The following is a 24,681-nucleotide window of genomic DNA, read 5'->3' as shown; positions in this document are numbered from 1 at the left end:
CGATCTGTCTTCTTCTGTCTCGCATGAGGGAAACAGGTCACCCAAAAAGTTACCCAAAGTTCGACGCGACTCGATTGAGACGTGTATAGCGATTGTAATTCTGAAAGTCAGCTGCACGAGTAATTATTTATGATTTATCGTGCGCACGTGAGTCCGCGCGCGATTCGTCTGTGTCGTTTTTCAAGTATGTGGAATCGAGTCCACTCTCCACGCGTCAGGTGACGGTAAAAAGTGTGTATAACAAGGTAGAGCGCCACGTGCGCGAAATAAATAACACGAATCTGGATTTATGAATCCGAATATTGGCTCCGCGTTATAATCCTATCACTGGCCGCCGTACATAAACCGATACAGTCGATAACAAGTATATTGTTTATCGAGGAGAGGACCTCGGTTGCAAGACGTAGAGGTACACTCATATACACGCGGATTACACGGTTGATTAACGTATCGATTGGTGGGCGCAATTAAATTAAGCCGGTACATTTCGCGTTCGCCCACATGGCTTATTCGCGGAGGGTACACTTAGGTCAGACCGCAACCGATTACGGGGAAACGTCGATGTACATACGTCCTCCTGGGGGACACGCTTTTAATGACTATTAATATTGAATGTCTTTGCCACAGATGATATATACACATGCAGATATACGAAATGTTCCCGCGGAATAAACGTCCGGAAAAAAAATACTTGTCATCGAGTCGCACGTGGAGCTCGCAATTCCCCACGACGCTAAGGCTCGTTTCGTCGCGTATGCATCGTGTATATACACATACATACATACTATGCAAACAATATGTTTTCCGAATGCACGTGCAATTAAAATCTCGCTGACCGAGGCGAGTTCGCGGTTGACGAAGGGAGAACTCAACAACGTGCAACGTGAACGCGGTACGCCAAGATAATAGAACCGTCAGCTAATTAAATAGATTGTTACTCTCCCGCTGCACAGGGAACGCTTATTGTTGTCACGGAATTCACGAATAGACGAGCCAAAATTCCATTTATTTTCTACACAATGCTCGTTGCAATTAGCGCAGATATTCAGCTTCGTACGTTAACGTCGAGCGGATAAAGAAATGGAGATGTACTTCCTCTAAATGATCTCGTACAAAAGTTTGTCCTTATTTACGAAATAAATATCACGAGAGATAGAAGTAATAAAAAAATGCACGATTGCGGTGCTTCCAGCCCGCGGTGCATTGAAATTATCAGTTTTTTCCCCAAGCAACAGGCGCACCCGCAATTGTGCCCGCTTTGTTTATACGAACTCGCACTGAGCGCCGCGCGCGACCCGAAACACGCTGAAGCCTCGAATCTCGATTCGTGCGCGTTTACCCGCAAGCAATGCGCCTCTATGGAGCTGCGGCTCTAATTAGCAATCACGGGTGATATTACGCCGATATCGAATTTCGCAATAAAGGCAAACATTACCGCGGAATAATCGGTCAGAATGACACACCGTCCGCGTTTTAAACGCATTAATTCGCACTAACGGCTATACCGAATCCCCCGCGGTGCACCCAATTTAGGGCTTTCAATCTTCATCGATCGTACCTGCGTAATATGATAATAACTGCGTCAGGTTACCTAGCGTCATTGTGGCAGCAAATTCCAGCGTAAAGCGGTTACGTCCGATTAACGCCGCATGCATCCCCAATGTCGCTGCGGCCCTGCATGTGGTCGCTTTTATCCGGCGAAACTGCCAAAGTTACCGGAGTTTATGGCAACGTTATGCGCTATATACGAAGATTCCCGTGGGAACTCATCACGTCGCTGACGGATCGGGCATTAAGTCCCGCGTTTCTTTTTTAATACCCTAGCTGTTTTTAATAGCATCTCACGTAAATTTAATTCACAATTTTTTTTGCAATTAGTTTTAATTTATTAGTTTTAACTAATTCGATTGGATTTTACGTAATTTAATTAAAGGCTTAATTATGAAGAAATTCAAAAAATTTGAAGAATTTTTATAAATATGAAATAATACGATAGTTAATGAAAAATTTTTTCGCAAATTAAATTTCAAGACTAGATGTCGACAAAATTATACAAAAAATTTGCGATGAATAATTGATTTCCCATTGGTTGTTAAGATTAAATTGACTTATTATATACTGTGCTTATTAGAAGGGTTGTACTTTGCATACTTCTTGTCGGTACGTTGCATACGTTGTTTGCGATGGTGTAAAAGAAGTATATAGTATGTAAAAAATAGACTGTATTTCAGTGTAAACCGTTGCTTGATGTAGAAACGCACTTTTTAGAAGCATATCCCGTTGAAACTTTCCTTTCGTCGGATGAATAAAAAACTGGTCCCGCGCGAGGCTCTAAAATGTGAGAGCGTGAAAACGTGACTCGTAAATTCGGCCGAAAATTAAGCCGCGTATGACGAAGTGCATTCCCGGCGGTGATGAGTTATTGCAGTCGCATGCCATATTTCGGTGTACCGCAATATTTTCGTATAGAGATTATACATGTGTATAGTTTTTGCACAAATAGACGAGGATCCCGTGGATTTTACGACGTAAACACGCGTTTAATACAGCTCGTATTGCAACGAGTAAAAAGCGAATTTTACAACTGTGATTTATTTATGTATCGATGATTTGGAGAGATAAAATCGTGAATAATTCTAAATCGATCTTTAAAAATGCGCTTTTCACAGAAATGGATTTAAACGGCGTAGCGATACGAATAGCGATAAAAATATTTTTGCGTGAAATATAAAAGCGTATCTATAATACGTTGTAAACACATAAATGTGTTTGTATGGCAAATTAATTTATTACGTATGATATAAAATTAATTAATGCTTTTAGCGACCGTGAAAAAGTGCAATAGAACAATATGATTTTATTGGGATTTTTGTGAGTTCTTGTTTCTCAAGTAAAAGAGGTATGACTCACGATACTCTCGAGAGCCGACTCAGATACATCAAGCTCTGCATAAATCGTTGATACTATTACAAGCAGACTTATCTCTTCTCTCGTAGGGTTTTTTTCGGGTCCCTCTTTTCATGACTCGAATGAAGCAACAAGTGTTATATTATATTTAGAGAGTTACTCTCTAAATGCGTACGTAGATATATGTGCCGTAGAAATGAATCCTGTGGACTAGGGACAGCTGAGGACGCCGTTTCGTCTACGAAAGCCTCGCCGGCTTTTGGGGATAAAGACTATTCTCGTCACGTATCGCTGGCTTAGCCAGCGAAAACTCAATTTCATTATTACTTGCTCGACGTCTACGTGATTTTTGTCGAGTGAGAGATAATATCATACGGATCATCACCTCGTAATTACCGCCGGCTACCGGAATGCGACCGTAAGAGTTATTATTGTACCTTTGCGACTGCAACTGTAATATTAAAAATGTAGCTGCCTGAAGGTTCCCCCTCGTGACATTTGTGCGATTCCGGATTAGCGGCACGCTGACACAAAACAATCACTTTATTGTATTTACGTACGAAATATTTTAATAGAAATGAAATTTTATTTAACTCGTAATATCTGTCTGGCGTTTTATCGTAGCTAGAGATATCGCGTATATAAGCTTTGCTGTATAAATATGCTATACTTTCATAATTGATTCTACCGTGTCTATAAATATTATATATATATATAAACCAATGTATCAGGAGATGATATAAAAATTTAATATTTACGGAGAAAACGTGACGGAAAAAGAATTATACTCCCAAAACACTCTTGTTCTCGACCTTTCGAAATCGAAGAGATTCTGAGAATTGTTATCGCAATTTCGGATATCTCGGATTAAATCCCATGACTAATGAAAGAACGTTTCCGTAATTCCGGGTAACAATTATTCACTCGCGCGGCATTATCTACCTCAGCTGCCCTCCAAACAACGGACATAAATTCGTGTGTCTTGCAATCTGCGAATAATATCGCGAAGATGCAATCCGATTCTGTTATGACGATATTTGCAATCGTAACGAGAAACTGATTATCATCTTGTTCAATACGAAAGTAACTAAAAGTAAGCAACTAAAAAGTACTTGTCAATTCATGGACTTGAGAAAATTTTCGCGCCTCACTATTTTTATCTGTGAAAGAAACAACAAGTATCACTAATAATATATCTTATAAAATTCAGATGCATCTTGAGAAAAAAAAGTTAAAAAAGAACACAAACAGCTCTCACTTTTTCAGAAGAAAACAGTCAAAGAGAATGAAACGCGAAGTTCTTGCGGTGAATAGTAAACGCCGTGCGGACGTGCAACAAGACCGCGTCTCATTAAAAACTAAACTGCGTCTCCTGCGGTTGCCTCGTTTCAATTCGCGATGTTTCTTCGCCCTTGACGAGAGCTCGGTGGCAAGAAAAATAACATCCGCGGTGCCGCATACCGCGTCCGGATATTATACACGGTCTTCCGCAATCGCGGCAGAATAAGATCACACAAATGTGTTTACCCTCAATATCATCAGTACCAGAAATGAAAAGATATATGTTAGATTTTTGCGACCTTCTGCTTTCCTTTACAACACGTTTTTCTTTTTGCATCTTTACTTCCGAGTTAATATCATTCAGGCGGGATAAAGCGAGATATAAAACTACGCGACATACCCGAGTCACACATTCGAAATGAAATTAACGTGAAAGTTCTCGCAATCCTACGTGACGCGGGAAACTTTGGCAGATATGGAAAAAGAAGTTGCGATGCATCTAGTTAGAATCTCGAGATTTGAAATGGGTCGGAAAAGAGAACTTTCTCCTTTCTTCGCGTTCAAACGTCGAAAGTACGATCCCACTACGCTCCGCGAATACTACGAAAAAATTGCAATTCTGCTTAAAGCAACAGAAGTTCGGTTGTTTTATTATTTAGACTCCTGCAGGTTTCAAGGAAAGAGCGAAAATATTTCACAAATTTTGATAGTGAAACCTAACCCGACAGGTAATGGAAATGTATCGATTGAATGAAGTGCATTTGAATAAATTAACCCTGTCCATTTATCAACTGACTTTTATAATTCCATCGGACAAAAGAGCAGCGAGCGTAATTTGAAAAAAAAAAAATGCTTTCTCATCTGTATTAACCGGACTTTTATATCCGACGAATATGAACTTGCATATAACATACATACGTGAATGACATGTTCACCGAGGACGGATAATGGATATCTACATAATGCACAAGGTATTCGCTAATGCGTCTAGTACCGATCAAAAATAGGGTATACAGTTGCGCCCTATTTTTGAGGTATACTTAAAACAGAGGATCACGTATCTTTCCAAGCAATAAAAATATTTTCCTTCCCATACGCTTCACGTAGGTAGACGTGAACGGGGAAACCTTCGATCAATGCGAGTCTGCATCCCATGAGCAAAGTAAGCTTGTCGTCTTTAGGATCTTGCGAAAACAACGGTTGCAATAATAACAGATGTGTAGATATTGCTCGTTATAAAAAAAATATATTGTGTTTTCGTAGAAATAGTCTTTGGAGAGTAATTTTTCATGAAGTCAAATTTGATATACGTGTAAGGTCAAAGAATGTAAAGGATGTGATTTTTAGTTACCGTTATTCCGACGTATCTTGGTATTGCATAAAAGATTTATACGAACGATACGTGTAATATTATCGCTCAATATTTCCGAATATAAATTTTGTTTTTAATTTGAAAAAGATAAATCAGATATGTTGTTTAATACGAGAACAATATTGTTTGAATGCAGATAGCGTTTGAAATTAAAAAATGCTAAAAAAAACATTGAAGTATATACATTGAATAATAAAATAAAACGGTAAAGTTTGCAACAACATTACTTTTCGATACAACTGCATTAAGCATATTTGAAATGAAAATGTTTTCCAGAGTTTACAGATAAATAAAAACAATAATAAACAAAATAATGCACTTTGGCTAAGCGCAGAATATTATTTTATTTTTTGCATATTACGGTTCCTCGAATTTCATGCGATCATAATGATCTCGAAAAATGTAGAACGCGCCGCTCGTCGAGAAAAATTTCCGGTACAAAAGAATCCTCGAGCGCGCTTGTCATATGCATCGCGACGTCAGGATTATATTGCTTTGCTTGCGTAACTCAGAATTAAAAAAAATAAACGTATCTTGGCTACGAAACACGTATGTACACACTGCCAGATATTTTTATTCAGTCACGATTCAATTGCTTGCTTTAAATTCATCTACTTTCATCGATGCGACCTACATACGTATACTCGAACTTGCATTATGGAGGAAACCGCGCTCATCTTTAAATTCAATGAAAAATGAGATGTATTTTACAAATAGAAAATAAATGCATTCGGCATGAAATGGGAAAGTTCGTTTCCAAGAATTATTATCTCGCTGCCATTTTTGTTCGATTTTACCAGCTGTAAATGGTGTTGACATCCTTCCTTTTTTTTTCTTCTCGCGCTTGAGCTCACAAATTATACCGGTAATATCGCACAATACCGCTATAGAATAAATCTACTTTATAAAATTTTAGCACATTATCTTTTATAGCCGATTGACGTTTTATTGATATCAGACACTTTTGTTGTCAATACTTAAAAAATTAATAATCATAAATAATTTTTTAATGTTATTAATATAAAAATTTACATTAAAAGATGTATAAACTAAGCATTTCGATTAATATAGAAAATCCGAGAATACATTTTGTAACAAAAAAATAATTAAACCGGCTGTCAGTTTTGTTAATCGAATCGTTCACGAATCAAGCTTATGTTTAAAATTCTTATATTGTGGTTTTTTCGTGGACTTTGCTGCAAAAAGTAGGCCGCCTTCGAAGTTTTTGCGCGACTGGATCCATCATCGGGTGGACATCAATTCGAAGCGTCAAGAACGCTAATGACTTCCGCCTGTTTCGATTAGATCGGATTTATAGCCGCGCGGTGCATAAACACAGTAGTGCATCGCGATTGCAGACGCAACAAGCGCCTGGAATAACTTTGACGAAATGACACGAATTTGCCTACCGCGTAGGAAAATTATTTTCAGCGATGCGGTGGATTACAGAGGGGCGCGTGTGATAAACCCAGAAGAATTTATCGCGGCGTAAAGGTTTTTTTGCCATGGCCAAAAAGAAAGTCGCGTTATGTGCGAACGTTCTTTCGTGAAGGAAGTGCAACAGTCCGCTATAGAGTCGCAAGTGATGACGTTCAGCAGAGTTGATCTTTAATGGCCTGATCTCGCCAATTATAATCGCGTTTGAAATATAAAATTTTATGTTTTAGGTCGCAGAAGAGTTAAAATCCTTTTTTTTTTAGTTATTAATAAAATCAAGCGGAACGCACGAGTCGTGTATCGCCTACATTCGCTGGAGGCGAAACGTTTATACAATTTTATTTAAATGAGCAATCCCACCATAAAAGAAAGCCCATTTATTCGACGGTAAGAAGTTTTAAAAGTGGAAATTTTGCGGAGCTCCGGCCTTACGCTCAGCCAAACATTTTCAGAGGATAGGTATATATATTTTCTCGCGTAAAATGAAGTGATAGAAGTAATAAAATTTCATGATTCAACAATGACAAATGTTGGATCCGAAATTTGCGAAAATCAATCGAAAATCGGTTTAAAACGTAAATATGGATGTATATTCAGATAGCGCGCGTATAGTTAAAGCTATATTTTCCGTGCACACACGCGTATTTAGCGCCTCGCCGCGTAAAAACGACGGCCAGATACATTGTAGGTAGAAAATCCGGAGCCTTCCCTCCAGCAGCAGGCTTCAAAACTAAGGCAAATATACTTGATAAACGTATGCATTCGGGATCTGTGCGGTGGAACGTTCGACGACAGAGAGCGCGCTACGCGGAATAAAACACCAAGGAAGTAATTTCATCGGGAAAAAAACGCATACACGTCGTCGCTCGTTGAGTTTGCCTATTAAACCATTCCTACTTCATCCTTTTTTTTCTCCCTTTTCTCTCGTTCCGCTTTTACCTCGACCCACTTTACCACCGATTGAAATCGTTCGTTTTTCCCATTTAAGCCGGCAATCGCGTTGATTGAAAGAGGAAGTACAGCACAGGATAACCCTTACACAAGATAAACTCTCTGCAGCCCATTTCCCTCTCTGTTGTAAGAGTTTCTCACGCGCGCAAGAGGAAAAGCGCTCAAAGTACTGAGACTTGTAATCCGATAACCATATAATAGTTTCATATCAGCTAACATTAACAAGCGCCGTCTGTGCAGTCAATACAACGTAATGCGGCGAATTTTATTAAAGTTCTGAAAGCGTGAAACATTTCGCGCCGCTGACGGATCCACTTATTCGCATTTTAATGAAGATAAAAATAAAAGATAAAATGACAATGGAGCAAAAATAAATGTGAATGAACGTACGCGACTCGTATTTTATATAGACACCAATATTAACGTGACACCGTCAAATCGCGGCAATCGCGCGACATGAATATTTATAAAGGAAACGATATTCGCGCCGATGGCTGGCTCGCGCTAATTCGCAGAAAGAAAAAACGAATATATTGAATGCGCTTCTCGATTTATTCAGCGGGGAGAGATTTCTTTCGCCAATTTAACGGACGACGCGAAACCTCGTTATCTTCGCGATAATCGGCAATCTCTGCGAGATCTCTACACCGCGCGGCTCCGTCCATAAGTGGGAATAGAATAGGTAAGGGTGGAAAAAAAGAGAGGGGAGAAAAAAAAAGAATGCGTTTCCGAGAGCAATTTAAGCGGTGAAGCGGTGCCATTTTCGCAGCCGTTACAGCGACGGCAAGTTCCCGGCGGGCATCGTAAGAAAGGAGGAGATGCGCTTATACCGCATCTCGCGCATGACCTTTTATCGCATACTTTATGCAGAACTTATCTGCACACATGCGTTACCCTTCTTTATATGCGACACAAGCGAATTTTCTCTCTCTTCTTTCTCTCTGCCATTCAGAAACTCCAGGCGTGGATCGCTCCGACAACGGGGATATCATGAATAATCATTGTGAATTCATCATAAAGACGAATTGCTCGCAAGCTGCGAACGCGATTTGGAATCTGAAAGGTACTCCTGTCTCTCTCGCCTCTCCTTTGAGAGAATGAAGCTTCAAACGGAATGTAAGAGCGTTTCAAAGCGCATTAAGTACGGAACCGGTCATTCCCGACGACCGAGGCTGACGTGATCAACAGGTGAATGACCAATTTAGTCTTTTATCGGTATCGTCGCGTTATCGTCGTCGCGGGCAGATAATGCGTTTTACAACGCATTTGCGATTCGATTTGCATTATTTACAACCGTATGCCACAACACGACGCCCTGAATCCCGTCGCGATTTCGAGATTTTATTCGCAACAAGCGAATTACAGTACTACAAATACATGTTTTGAATCGACTGGCAATTTTATTTGAGAGAGTTCCACTCTGTTGCATCTTTCCCACTTTTTAAAATTTGCCGCGATATTTAAGAAAATAAATTTGCACCATTTGTGTGTTTTTACGACTCGACCACGCGACGAAATAAGTAACCAAAAAAAAGGTGGAAGGGCTAAAAGATTAAATTCTTCACGTTAATTTACCGCAACTAAGAAGTTCGCAAATTAACGCCTGATGAGATCAACCCTTCGCTCTTTCATTAAGTATTCCCGTAATCAACCTCCGTCGTTTCGCAGAGGTCGGCTGGATCTCGCAAAATCGACGACGCGTCTCATTTAGCATTGTTTTTTTTAATAGCTGCGCGCGCGTGTTTTATTTAAGCGAACGTAAGGAGGTAACACAGGAGTTCAATGGGAACGTTACAATGATATATTTGTGTGTATATCAAAGTAAAGTTTTAAATGGTATTGCCGTATCTTATCACAGGCCTTTAAGTATCCTATTTATTATTACATGAAATGTCAGAAGACCATCCCTTCACTTTTAATGCTAATGGCAGAAGTTTTGACAAGTTGGAGTCAACTTTTGGTTAGGGGAAACTTCCGGACATGCCATTATTCTCCGTGACTAATTTATATTCAGACTTAATGATCTCGATAATTAAACATTCAGTTAAAATTATAGAAGAGCTTAGAAACGCGGAGTGCTTTGTACGTTTAATAGCTCACTTCTCGGGTTTACCAAACTTGAGCAGGGGAAGGAAAGCTAAATGCTCTTTTCTGCATTTCCACAGCTTTCGAAATTTTTAAGCGATATCCGCGAACGTGAGAAGAGCTTGCATCCGAGGTTGATTTAGCGCTGGGATTGATAAGACTAGATTTACACACCAGTTTAACTTCCGTCGGTGGATTGAGAGTTAATCCGCTCGAATCTATCCTTCGATAAGATCCGTAATTGAAATCGAGAGAAGAATTATAGGTAGCGCGAAATTCAAAACGAGTTCTAATTCCGCGGATCGACAGGAAGGTTAATTACAAGTATTTTCATTAATTTCGTGTCGAGGCGCGCAAGGCGAGCGAGTAGGAGAAATGGAATTAGGCTTCCATAAGTATCGCGTCGATGAAATTAAAGCTGTAATGGACTATCAATCTCGAATATCGAACGGAAACGGCAGAAAATACACTCTCTTCGTCAACATTCATAATTAATTCTCACTGCCGATGGACAAGTAATTATAGAGCTTTCCTACTGGAAAGAGTCGTTCGCGAAGGCGATTGTTCTGACCAGGTTGCGCTCCCTCGGACAAGCAGTAACGAGTTACCTCGCCTTTACGTAAGAAAAATCGATCGCAGTTTCCATTAACGCATAAACTCATCTCGCGAACAGAGATGAGACATTTTTTCATCGGCGATCCGCACGCACTCCTGAGAAAGTAAATGATTCGCTTACGAGGGAGGGCGCGAGGTCAATTGATCCGAAGAGAAGAGCGAGCCACCGGCACGACGGGATTAATTAAGCCGAATTAAAGTCGGTATTTAACGGAGTCTGGATGCGGAGGGTTGACGAAAAAAGACGCGGCTTTGGTTGACTGACCGGCGCGAGAGGCGGTTTGCCCGTCATCATCCTCGTCGTCACCGTCGTCGTCGTTCGTCGTCGTCGTCGTGTCGTTGCGGCGCGGCAGCTCGTTCGACGTTGCAGCTGCAAATTGACACGGGCTGATGTCATCCCCTCATAAAAATAGGCGCGTCTCTACGAGCGGGCGTTTGCCGCGGCAGCGGCAGTGTGGCATAACTCTAACTACGGGACCCAATTAAAACATACGGCATCGGGCCCTTAGAGGAACATCGTCTCTCTGATTAATTGGTACAATGACGCGAGAGCTCTAAGAGCCCGATCCTCGGAATCCGCGGCGACGATGCATCGCGAGGTCGATGCGCCTTCTCTACGACACGATCACTCCTCCTACGTCTAATTAGCGCGCCGTTTAATGCATTCGATCGTCTGCCTGTCGAGTTTATAACAAATTCATAGCGAACGCGTCGCGCAACGTCGATTGGATTTTCTCGCAAGAAAACGCCCGAGATTGCTTGATTCACAGGAAGAAAAGACCTACGTAGCCTTTTCTCCGCATATTTTCCAAACATACTTGTACAATATTTTTCAACGTTATAAATTTCGCAGAAGAGATTTCTTCTGCGTCACCAGAGATTTCTTATCGTCTCTCTCGTATATCGTCGATATAATTCGCGGCAGGATATTCTGAAATATTCAAAAGCTTCACGGAATCTACAGGTGATATAGCAATATATTAGAAAAAATTTCGAAGCTTTTATTGATGTTACACAGAGGGACTTTATCGAGATTCCGTAAGTTAAGAAGATAAGAAATACATCCCATTTCTTTATTCTTACAACGATGTTCCCTTTATGCATACAATATTATTCATCATAAATAACGCGGAAATCGTCTTTGCATTGCACATGTTACGTTACGTATGTTTATCCGGTGTCATCCCCCTGCATTCGTTTAAATGTAAAATCGGCTTAAGTGCGATAAGGGTGAAATCCGTTTGTTACACAAATCCGGGGACGCTTTCGGCGCAAGGAAAATTCCTGAATCGCAAATGGCGGCCAACAGGTACCTAGATTAATTATACCGTCGATCTAATCCGCTTTTTGAAGTTCGGAGAAAGGCAAAAGTGGCTCTCGGAGTGCGTAAGTATAGAAACGGAAATCTAGGCGAGCGGTTTATCGACGTTTCCAACTGAAAATTAAACTGGGCTGCGCGTTCGAGGATGCTCTCCGCATTCTTTCTCTCTCTCTCTCTCTGTCTCTTCACGATCGAGTATCGAATACACCTAGGTACTTGAAACAAATATCCAGCCGTCAAGGAGCGGCTTCATTGGGAACTTGAATCGTTAGCGATATACATACGCCGGCGTAAGCTTCTTATCGTATATTCACATTTCGAAAGTTCGACGCGCTTGCGATAAATAATATAAAATCACGGTGTACATTATACAGCTTATACAGCAGCCACCTGGACGTTTAATGGCTGTTCCCACTATATTTCACTGCGGACGTATACGTACGGTAAGTGCAAACAACTTTACGAATCACTTTTCTTGATGTATGGGCCTTCCGACTTCGCGCACGATTTATCGTAGATACATGTCGCATGCATGCTACACTACTTTAGCGCCAGATTTTTCATAAATTCTTAAACTTCAATTTATCTTTTCAAATTTTTGACTCTGGTTTTTAAGGAGTTAAACATGTGCATTTTTCAAATAGCAGTTCTGATAACAAAAAATTTTTCTGAGAAACGTTCTAGTTGTAATTTTAAATAATAATAATTTTAAATGGATAATAGAAAAACATTTTTATTATGTGTGTGTATATATATATATATATATATTATATATATATATATATATATATATATCAATTTAAAAAACTGGATTTTTTAAGTTTTATATTGGTCTAATCTCTTAAATGCATACAATTTCAATTTAAAATATCTACTATTTGAAAACTTACTCTTACAATGAATTAAGAGAAGTAAAAGTGCATAGTTATGAAAAAGTAAGAAATAAATATCGTATCGCGTTACAAACATAAAAAAAATCTTTGCATTCAGTAACGTATTAAATTAGAGATAGTAAACGAGAGTAGTGAAATAAAATTCGATATTTAAAGTTTAACAGATTTGACATTAAGTACTTGCTGAACGTAATCGAGAATCCCAGCGTGTTTAAAATATACAATATCATTCGTATTATTCATCTCTTCAAATATTTCAGCATATGAATTACCATGAAATTTTTAATACCATCGCGACAGGTCAATTATGTGAAATACCGCGCACCTGCGAAACCTTTTAAATAATTGCCGAAGTAGTCGAGGGAAAATTCAGCCCTGCGTAAAAGTGCTTCTGGAGCTCTTTAATATGAAATTTCGAATTTGTGTAGCCTGTCGGAACGCCGCATTTCTCGATTACGTCGAAAAGTGAAGAGTGACAGTCAAAGGGAAATAAAAAATAACTAAATAAAAGCCAAAGATAAAGGGAACAGAAAGAAAAAGAGAGAAAGGAGGATAGCAGAAAAATAGATATGGAAGATATAAGCGTATCTTGCGACCTGCTGTCTGGTTGATGTAGAACTCGAACGCGGCCAGGGGCCCGTAAGTGCTGGAGCACTGTGAGTCGCGATAGTCCACCTTGATGTTCCATCCAGGTAGAGGTCCCCTGGGCGAGCTGACGTATTTCACGGCTAGCAGTACCGCCGGTAACACCCTCTGCAGACTTTGCTCGTGGTTACGATCGCCCGGCGCGATCACCGCCAGCTTCACTTCACCTTTGGACTGCGTTCGCGTACCGCCGATGCATTCTCTGGGGCCACCAGCCGGTATTGTCGTCGTCATCGTCGTCATCGTCCCCGTCGTCATCGTCGCCGTCGATGCCCTCGTCATCATCGTCATCATCGTCGTCATCGGGCCGATATCCGCGCAATGACCCGCGCACAAACCCGACAGGGTCAGCGTCAATCGCACTAAAACACTATTCGCGCACCACCGCTTTCTCGTCCGCGACGCCATCGCGTCCCCCCGGGCGCACGTTACACCTTTATCTCGACGGGACTGTCTGTCTAATTATTGCGCGTCGCAAAGCATTTTCCGCATTGCGGTCGGTTACGCGAGAGGAAAAACGAGTCACTCGCGGCAGGTCGCGGGGTTCGGGTAGCCGCCGTCCCCTCTGCATTTTAGCGTTACATCGAGTCTCACTTGGAGCATCCCGACCACAGTGTATATCTCACGGCAACGTGGTTCAAGCGTTTGTCGTGTTTAATGCGCTTGCCGTGATTCGCATCTTGTTGAATTTGCATCCGATGCGATATGAGGGCGTGGAAAGAATAAAAAGATCGGCGACTCCTATTTTCGAATTTTTTTGCTACATTTTATCAAACACGGTTTCATACACACATCCCTTTATTCTTCCCAGAGAGCTTGACACTCTTGTTCTCAGGAGATTGTCTTTCGTAATTTCGATGCACACGTGCTGTATTTTCGTTCAACTTCAGTCTTCATTCTCATATAATGTACATACATAAACACGCGTCTTCACACATGGAACAAGTTCTAAAGCTCTAATGTTCGTACGTTAATGTTCTCATAAGAAAACTGATGTATAGATAATCTCGCTTCTCCTTTAAAGCAGATCAGATAACGCCCGTTGCTTGAGAGTTCGTTGCAGTTCCCAGTCCAATTTAACTTCGATGCAGCGATAATTATTAGAAATCCCGAGCATCATGACCTCACTAATTACGAAATACACGTGCTCTTTAGGAGCTCGGCTGCGAAACGGGTATACCAAATTAGAAAACGAGAGATATCTTGATTAATCTCGTTACACCGCACGCATAATCATATTCGTTCTGCACGCTACACTGTGATTTAGCGCATTTTGGCGTTTACTTCTACGCTTTAAAAATATTCGCGTGAAGAGAGAATCGTAAAATATTATTAATTTTTTTATATTACTTTTAAATTCAACCCAAAAATTGCTCGTTTTTTATTTGAAAAACAATGCAAGAAGAAGGTTTAGCAATGTTGTCCTCTAAAATTGGAGAATGTATGGCAGAATTAAACCTCCCCCTCAATGATAATATAACATATCGTCTCCACGTATGTCTTCTTAATGTTTTGCGGAGCACGTAAGAAAGATCGTGCTTGCGATTCCTTAAAAAGATAAGAACTTACGTTCCGATAATTTTAAGCACACTTTAGCCGATTTGTAATTCATGATATAGATTTCGGGATACAATTCTGTTCATAATTTTATTTGTCGTATAAATCGAAAAATATTTAAAAAATCAGAATACGTGCATATTGTTGCGTTTGCACCAAGCAATCAACTGCAGCGTGAAATCGAGCTAGCTGAATTGAAAAATCAATACTGGGATTTTGAATCCTGTAAACCAATCTCCGTAACGAAGAGCCATTAGAGCTCTAAGCTTAAGATCAAAAAGAAGAGCTTAAAATCAAGAGATTTAAAAGAAGAGCTTAAAAAGAGATCGGATTAACATGTCTTGACCTGTGATTTATTTATACGTACGTACACCATAGTAGCAAATGATTCTCGAGCGTATAACATATAAAATATTTAATAACATATAAAATATTTGTATGTTGAAATATACATCATAGTAAGATGAGAAAATTAAGTTTATAATAGTAAGACGAGAAAACTAAGAGACGAGAAAACTAAAAATAACTCGTTACTATGGATTCGCGCTTAGCAACATTATATCGGAATATCGCATTACGCGACTTTTCTCTGTTTTAATTACATTTGCGACTACAATATATTAAAGTACACCGCATGCGACATGATAAACAGAATTTTCCTGTAAATAATCCTGTAATCTGATCTGTAAATTTTAAATGATTTATAATAAGTTAATAAAAGCGGTTTTTTCTCAAAATTGTATGTTGTTGGTACATATTTACATAGGGTTATTATATATGATATTTCATAATTAAATTAATTAACGTAAAATGTATCGTATCGTAGAATATTCGTTTCATTTTTAATCCGTGTTATTATCATCATAACCTTTAGTGTTTATCTTCTTGAAAAAAATTATATAAATGTTTTAATTAATTAAACGTGATGGATCTGAAAAAAACAGAGAGCACATTTTCGCTATTTTTCTGGCTAAAAATTAAATTAGATAATATATCGATTTAATAAAAATCTAAAGGCCTCATATTTTTTTTTCCGATAACTAATTTAATTTACAAAATTTTTTACATAAACATGCCACGCGTCGAGTTACGCCGGATATCTGTAATAAAATGGAGCTCGTAATATTTATACAATGCGCATGCGTATCTGACTTTTTCATTAAATTAAATCCTCGAATTATTTAGCGAACTAATCCTTAATGGCTTCAGCGTGGTATAATGGAATCCGACACGGTACAAGCTAAATGATATGGTATACGTGAAACGTATCCACTGTTTTATCAAAGTCCAAAATAGCAATTTACTCCGATGTCTCAAGTATTTGGATAAACTTTCTTTATTTTGGGACGCACGGAATCTAAAAGCCATCGACAGAACTTTTACTCCGCGGAAAAGTAATAGGTATAGCATCGTCTTTACTTTGTCTGCCTCTCTCGGCTTTTGCGTTGGACTTTTGGTGCGCGAAAGAGAAGAGAAATACGGAATGGAACGCACCTTCTGAATTAGGGATGGAAGAATGATGTTATTACAGGAGGCAGACAGGAGCAGTCGGGGCAAACGGGACGTACGTGACCGTGCACGTCAAAATTTCCCCGAGTCGCGATAGACGCTCGTCATGTAACTTTTAACTCGCGACTGCCACGACGGGATATAATCTAACTTTTAGCACGGGTGCCTGATAAAACAATCAATATGCGACCCACTCTTAGATTTTTATTCTCTTCTCTTGCGATGACTCTGCAATTTATATACATGTATAATTATACTCTTTCGAAAGTTTCGAAGCTGTTCGCCGGTAGATTAATGGGCGTTGTTGCATAGCAGCATTTATTTATTAACATAGTTCAAGTGTTATATCATCCTGCCACAACAGTTAACTAAGGCTATTCATGAAATTCTGTATATCAAACACGAGATAAATCACAAGATCGTGCATACTAGTTTGATCGCATAACGGCATAAGGAAGGCAGCAAGGAAACGGATTTATATCCTGCATAATTTAGCAGAATTCTCGTATCCGTGTGGATGCGAAAATTAATACTTGATTTATTCCTCCATATCCAGGCACGTATATTTTTGACGTATGAATATATTTTATGCATAAATTTCCGCGCGATAAAAATATACGAGCATTCGCTAGGGATGCTAATATCCGGGTGACGTTCCGGATGACGCGGATTTACGCGATTACGTGCCAATAAGTGCGCGAGAAAAATTCTCCATAATTATCCGTAACGCGCTGTCGTTACAGCTTACACCCGCGCAACGTTTCGCAATATTGACAACGCAATTTAGTCCGAATAACACATTTGCAGTTTGCGCCACTGCAATTTTACGTTGTAACAAAACAATCGCTTTTTGATAAAACTTTCGTGCTAAAACTGCGCTTTCAATGAAGCGTTCGTAGCAAGCTTCCGCAATCACCGCATTTTGTTACAAGGCGTTGGCGTTGGCGTTGATCGATTTCAAATAAAAGCGAAGCTAGAGCGATGACTTTCGCTCGATCCATATTCACAACCTCCGCGATCACAATGACAGCAGAGAGATAGAGAGAGACACGGAATCGTGTTGCTAGTTGAGACGAAGTGCTCACGAAGTTTCCGACATGACCGGTAATGGCTTCATTACGGGGTCGGACGTCTTCGAAAATGAAAATTAATTACGGCAGACAAAAAACCTGGATTCGAATCGGGCAACCCGACCTTACTCGAATTTAATTGTAAGGATAGCATCCACCCACGAACGGAGCGCCAAAGTTGATTCCTAAATTGAGTAACTTCACAATGATAAAGGGAGATTTTGACGATATACAAAGCATTGCCATTTGCATATTTCACCCTCATATTTCAGAAGAAATATTCTTGGGGAAAAAGAACGCGGGAGAGATACAAGATCTGTCTTTGAAAAAATACAGACTTATATTATTTATTTTATTTAATCTGTCTGTGCGTACACACAGAGAGATTCTTTATTCTTTAAAACTCTTTATTTAAAACTAATTTGGCCAACAGGCAGTTAAATAAGAAGTATGCCGAAGATAAATGAATCTGACGGATTTAGGACTCTAACGCGCGGGAATTAAATAAACTTCGATGAAACGAATCCTTTGTTCGGTATAATTCGTGCCTTATTGCAGGAAAGTCGTCAAAGAGATGGCAGCGTGTGCCTCAATTTGCAATGGTTAACTGAATATTCATAAACTTATGCAAAATGATGATGCTGCAACAAGTGCTACTCGCAATAAATTTTATCAAATCCTGTTCTTTGAGGTTTCATCGATTTATGAAATATTACATTTCCAATGAGTGAAGCCTCTACAATCAAAAAGACTTATAATTAACCCTTGAAATATCTTTCGCTGCAAGCAGAGTTTTTTAAAGAAAGAAAGATAAAAAGTCCTAGACAGGAAATATAATTAAGTAGCGGCAAGAGAAATAAGCGAGTTGAATTCCGCGAGGCAAAAGAGCTTCTTTAGAAGCGAGAACCAAATACTGTCGGCAAAAATAGGATACTCCAAAAGAACATCTTATTGTCGGGCAGGGAACAAAAGTTTCAAATTAATGCGGAGTTTTGCGGTAGGAAAAGAGGGGCGCGATTGGTATTTTGAAGCAATTATCTTCCGATTCGGTAAAATTTCAGTTATCGGAATTGGAAACTCATTAGCAGAGTGAAACATTTCGGTGTATAAACGAGATGCGTGTATATGTATTAGATCGCTTGTTTTTGATCGATGTTTTTGATACGGTAAATGCGCGCATCAATTATAATAAATATTATTACAAATAAACACCGGCCTATATCCTATCAATAATTCTCTTACACATTTACCAGTTAATTAATGCGCAACGAGCGAGCAATATGTAATTAATATAAACAGCTTTGTATGATGTACATCGTGCGCAAAATTTCTACGAGCAATTTGATGTGGAAATCATTCAATTTACAAGGCACTATCGCAATATAAATATAATAATCACGTTACAGATACGATACAGCGTATCAATGTGAAAAGGATCTGTTATGGCAATTCTATACGGTATCGCAGACTGCAATTATCCCCGTTATTATGGCGCGGCGCCACGTGTTATGTCGTTAGTAGATCTGGTTTTGAGCTTCGAGGCCATTATTAGGTTACGAAATTACTTCGGAAGTGATTCTAGTTTTCAAATGGCACCACTTGCGACTTTCGCGGAGCACCATTCTGGCATTCTGAGACGCAAACTGCCGGAGGTTGGCTTTGTCGAAGTTTCAGCGGAGCGAAACGAAATGGTGGATTAACGATCATCGGGAAATTCGCATACGGGCGAGTTAATTGGCAGTCGCCGAGAGCAATGCTTCGTTTAATTAAATTACGGTTGGCAGGACTTATTAAAGACTAGAAGATCTACACCTCGCGTCCCTCTTTCCGACGGGACGGATGTCCTAATAAATATTACGATCATCATCGAGGAATCGTAATGACGCACGGAAAACGCCCACCATATATTTACCGTCGATAAATTTAATCAAACCGCCGTTGCGTTGTCCGCGCAAAGGAACGCGATCCGTCAAACGCGCTTAAACGAAATGCAATCGAGACGTATCGCGTCGATGCCAATGTGAAATTAATTGCGAGCCGCATAACGAAACGCGAGCCACACGATGCTTGCGCGAAGACTACCCCGTTTGTGACGTTTGACGCTACCTTGCTTTATACATTCGCTCGCGTGAACTTTATCCGCGCCCCGTGTGTGAATATCAAATGTGCCAATCGTCAAAAGCTTTGTAAGTATATACGTTTCCCGAACGCCCGTGTTCCACGCGTTTGGCATTCATTCGGAATGTGCATCGTCGAACACAAAAAGGACGACACACGGCAACGCACACGGCATGTGCCCGCAGCTTTCCAGGAACTTGTTACTCTCAAATTTATAAAGCCCTCCTTCTCATCGTCATAATGACTGTCTGTCAATATTTAGAGACGCAAGTTCGAGAGAAAATTCATTCAGGAAAATCTATAAAGCGATTCAATTATTATTTCTATCGAAATTATGTAATATCGAGAAATTTATTACATCCTTATATCTCAATTTATTGGCTTTATCTTTAATCATGAGATGTACAAATTTAATTAACTGGCACGAATATATCGCGAATAAAATAAAAAATTTCGTAACACTCGCGCGTGAATGATGCGATCACTTTTTTTTTAACTACTCGTATAAGCACACGTCGATATTACTCGATATAGTTGATTCCACATCGAGCCATTAACCGTGACGCAATTTAGCGCAACTTAATGCACAGACGAGACGTGTATAATTGCGAAATATGCTCAAAAGCTGCGGGCGGCTTTTAGCGTAGACCGCATCGTAAAGCACACTGAAAAATTTCCCGAAAAGTGCTTGGTTCGAGTTACGATGCCGTAAAAAAATTTCACGCGTGACGACAACTTTATCTCGTATCCCTCAACTTTGTGGCTCGTATCTGTCGCGCTTGGATCTCGGCGACGCGACATATCTGTCGGTCCACCCCGTGTGGAAATGTACCGTCATCTTTCATCGCGACGTGTTGTTACGCGGGGCAGACATTCAATGTCAAGCAAGTAAACTCGGGCAAACTTGTAAATGTGTGTTTTCCGCTACGACTCGAGGAGAAAAGTTCGGAGAATATGTGCGCTTCCGTGAGAACTCGCCTGTTTTCCTATACCAGAAGATGATAGCCGAGAATTTCATTGTATGTGTGCAAACATGTTTCTTACATATCCTCATTTTTTACCCATCTTTTCTACTATTCGATGTTCCGATAAAATTCTAGATAAAATTATAGATTATACTGTTTTTTATTTTATTTGTATACGTTTTACTAGCTTTTTGTTTTTGTACATACATGTAATATGTTTTGTAAAAAATTTACAGGTAAAAAGAAATGTTTTCGCTACAACTTATAAATATTGTATCTATGTAAATAGAAAAAGGATTGACTGGAACTCTTTCCCTCTGAATCTACATCGATAAAATATAGCATACATTTTGCAACATCGGACTGGATAAAAAATGGTTTTAGAAAAAAAAATATAGGGTAAAACGCGAGCTCTAGTGCTTAGATATGTAACATAGTATTATCTAATAAACGTAATGGGAAGAATATAACATGAAATTAGAGTGTATATAGTAAAAAACATGTTTGCGAAAATTTATATTCTGCAAAAATGTCATGAATATGGAAATCGCCAATATAGAGGAGAGAAACACATAGAAAGATTAAGCTTGATATAAAAATAAATAATCGAGGAATGGAAAATGCGTTTTTCCAGTTTTCATATCTCTTTCATTTTAGTTTGTATTAAAATAAATATTGCAATTGATTTTCACTCAGGATTACAACTAATATATATTATAAAAATGCGAGTTGATTTTTATTCAAAACAAGAGAAAAAAGAAGAATGTCAAAAGTTCCTCTTTTTATTCATTATTTCATTACTTATTTCAGTGATAATTCGTGAATAAAAAGTTTTGTATCCGTAAATAAGAGAAATCATTGCCGACACCGAAACCGCAAATAAAAACTGTGCGAATATGAGGAATTTCGAATGAAAAGGCTCTGATATTGTGATCCGCTCTATACTGTTAAATATGAAAGGAACAGCTGAAACCCAATTTATTGAGTTAAATAACATTTTATTATTTTCAACTTTCATGTATGTATCAAAATATATTATTTTATCACAAAACATGTGATTAAAAAAACAACCATATCTAATCAACCCGTTTCTATGGTTGAATTGCTTCATTTTAACTATACATTTAGTAAATATAACAAATTTCTTGAGTTAAATTGTTTAATTTCATTATTTTAGTTAAATAATATTATATATTTTAATTAAATGAACGATATATTGAGCAGGAACAGTGGGGACTTATAGGAATGATTAAAATAACTCAAATTGGGTTTATACAATTTAACGCTATGACTTTAATATTGTATGTTATCTAAAATATAAAATCGAATATAAATATTAAATACTTTGTAAATGTAGAAAATCAAGAAATACTTTTCCTTTAATACTAAAGTAAATGAAACGAGAGTTCTCAAGAAGTATACGTATAAGCACTATTCTCTGAGGATTTTTCTAAAAGACAACATACATTTAGCGGCCGATCCAGCACAAGTAAACTAAAAGAGAGTTGCACACTAATTGAAATATTATTTTTAAGTAAAAACATCAGAAATTCTCTACAGATTCTCTGTTTTTCTCTGAGACTGCAGTAAAACTGCAAGAAAGCCAGATGGCTGAAAATTTCCTCAGTTTTCTCTCCCTTATTCAGCACGATCGTAGCCATTTTTACCTGTGCCCCTCGTTTCTCAAGTTTGTCAAGTGCACAAAGTGTATAACAGCTTGCCACCGCGTGTGCATGTGTACGTGTGCATTCTCATTCAGTACACGTACGTACGTATTTCCGAACGAGAAATCGCACCGACACGTTTACACGTGTCCGCGCTCACTATACGATACGGAACGAATGCAATGCAATTCCGGGATTTCTTCAATAACTATATACACAGCCCGGCAGCGAGATGGAATACACATAACGAGATGGGTGTCACTGTAATGCTGACGTTTCGCCATTCTCGTTTTCGTGGCATTTCGTGCGAGGTAGAACGCGCGAAAAACGAAAAACGCGACCGTACCCTGCCGTGCCGAAAAAACGAAGCGCCCTTGATTAAAGAAATGTTTTTGCGTTTTCCCGCTTTCTTTACCGTCAGATAGACCATTGACGTCACGCAGCCTTTTCGAGGCTTCACTTGAACCGGAATATCAATCGAAATATCAAATTTGCACGAACTTCACGATACTTCGTACACAGCCTATGTAAGAGATTCTCTTAAGATGCGTTTAATAAGATTTACGGTATACTCGACAACAAGAGCATCCTAAGAGCTTTCGGATTAGCGCGAGTAAGATCTGATTTGCTTGGGATTTAACGCGGAAGATCGGAAAGTATGACGTATCGCGCAAAATTGAACTGTATTTCATCATGGACAGAGTTGCCAATTTAATTAATTGGATCGCCGCGGCATTCACACGTTATTGTACACGTCCGAAAGTATGTCAATGTTCGGCAGGTAGCATTCAAAGCGTGGCGTTCGTCAATTTACGTAATCATGTTTAATTTACGAAAAAGCATCCGAACTAATCTCCCCGCAAGATAAAACTGAACCGTGCTACTGATAAAGCTGAAAGCTACCATGTAACCTTTACAGCGCTGTCGCGCTCATAAAATTATTACACGTGAATTTACGCGAGAGAGTATCTTAAGAAAAATCTCATCCAAGCGTATAGAGTATAAACAGTGCACATATACGTGAAAATCGGATAAAAAAGTAATTAATATAAGTTTTAATAATCTGAATTAAATTGCAAAAATTTTTAAAACTGCTAAGTCAATGAAACTTTTTAATTCATTTAGTTTCTGTCGTATAAAATGACGTATATATAAAATAAGGTCATTTATTTCTAATTACTATGTAATTACATAAATCCAAAGATTATTTGCTACAATTATACGTGATCTACATTGGGCAGTAGCAGTAGGCTGTAAGCCATAAACCGTAAGAAATAATTGACTAATCACAGTCAATTATTCTCTTTACATTCTGCTGTAATTGGTCAATTTCTTATGACTTATGGTTTAGAGTCTACTGCCCAGTATATCACGTGTTAATCATCCAGTGTTGGTTTTGTATTAATTTTAACACATTCCACTTTTGTTACTAATTTTGAATATATAATATAATTTAAAATTTTAAATTTTCGTTGACTGACGGATAAAAAAGTAGATTATTTAATAAAATATCTTTTAACACATTGTCTGCCCAGCAAGTCTGTGTTTTACCGTGTATGCCACAATAGAATTTCTATTATCATATTCATAAGCAAATAAAATGATAAAGTACTATGTAATATGATTAATAAGACGTATCCTCACAGGTAATGTTATTGAATAGCGCACTTTGTGCGCACTTATTATTTTACATTATTATTATTATTATATAGCTGTTTATATCGTTCATAATTTTATATTAGCATGTGGCATTTTTCTTTTGCAAACGTTTAAAAATAACGCCGGTCACCAAAGACCACCAGAACGCCACTGAAAAGTCAGGCAGCGGTCACGAATGGATGATCATCAAGGCAGTCAACGTGTTAATCGATTCTTCCCCGATTCATATTTGTATTCGCTTTCATATTTAACATACACCGCACCGTGCGGAACCCGACGTTCAATATCAGTTCTGAATTATGCAATCTCGTTTACTTATGAAAGTCACGAACTGACCCATCGGTAGGGCGAGATCAAACTATCCTTACAGCCTGCTTTTGCGACAAGGTGGGATCATAGAGAATTCGCATAACGAATGACTTCGGAATCGCATCGAGGAGAATCGTGTTCGCGCTCCATCGCAACGGCGAGCGAGAAAGATGTATTTCGGAGCGAAGTAAAGACTATCGGCCGCGTGTGTTGCGTCGAATATATTTGCTTCCGCCGCGGAATATAAACCGACGTCGAAAAAATAAAAAGCGAAAGACCCGACAATTTATTACCGTAGCAGCTGTTCTTCAGTCAATTCGCGC

At 38.9% G+C, this 24,681-nt stretch overlaps 1 protein-coding gene across 6 annotated transcripts in view; it reads right to left on the bottom strand.

Annotated features, from left to right (window-relative positions):
- Window positions 1–24,681, bottom strand: part of LOC105453221 (atrial natriuretic peptide receptor 1-like) — a 97,813-nt gene that overhangs the window by 63,078 nt on the left and 10,054 nt on the right. Inside the window, exon 1 of one of the 6 annotated variants that reach the window (XM_011694988.1) lies at window positions 13,459–13,743. The exons of the other annotated variants lie outside the window; for them this stretch is intronic. Coding sequence (XP_011693290.1) covers window positions 13,459–13,741 — 283 coding nt within the window. The 5' untranslated portion in view covers window positions 13,742–13,743. Of the gene's footprint in view, window positions 1–13,458; window positions 13,744–24,681 lie in introns of those variants that run through there. 6 annotated transcript variants of the gene reach the window in all.

Source organism: Wasmannia auropunctata, unplaced genomic scaffold (assembly GCF_000956235.1).
Source record: "Wasmannia auropunctata unplaced genomic scaffold, wasmannia.A_1.0 LD336001.1, whole genome shotgun sequence".
NCBI classification, from domain to species: domain Eukaryota; kingdom Metazoa; phylum Arthropoda; class Insecta; order Hymenoptera; family Formicidae; genus Wasmannia; species Wasmannia auropunctata.
The sequence above is the reverse complement of the archived record's forward strand: the minus strand, read 5'-3'. Positions and strand labels throughout refer to the sequence as shown.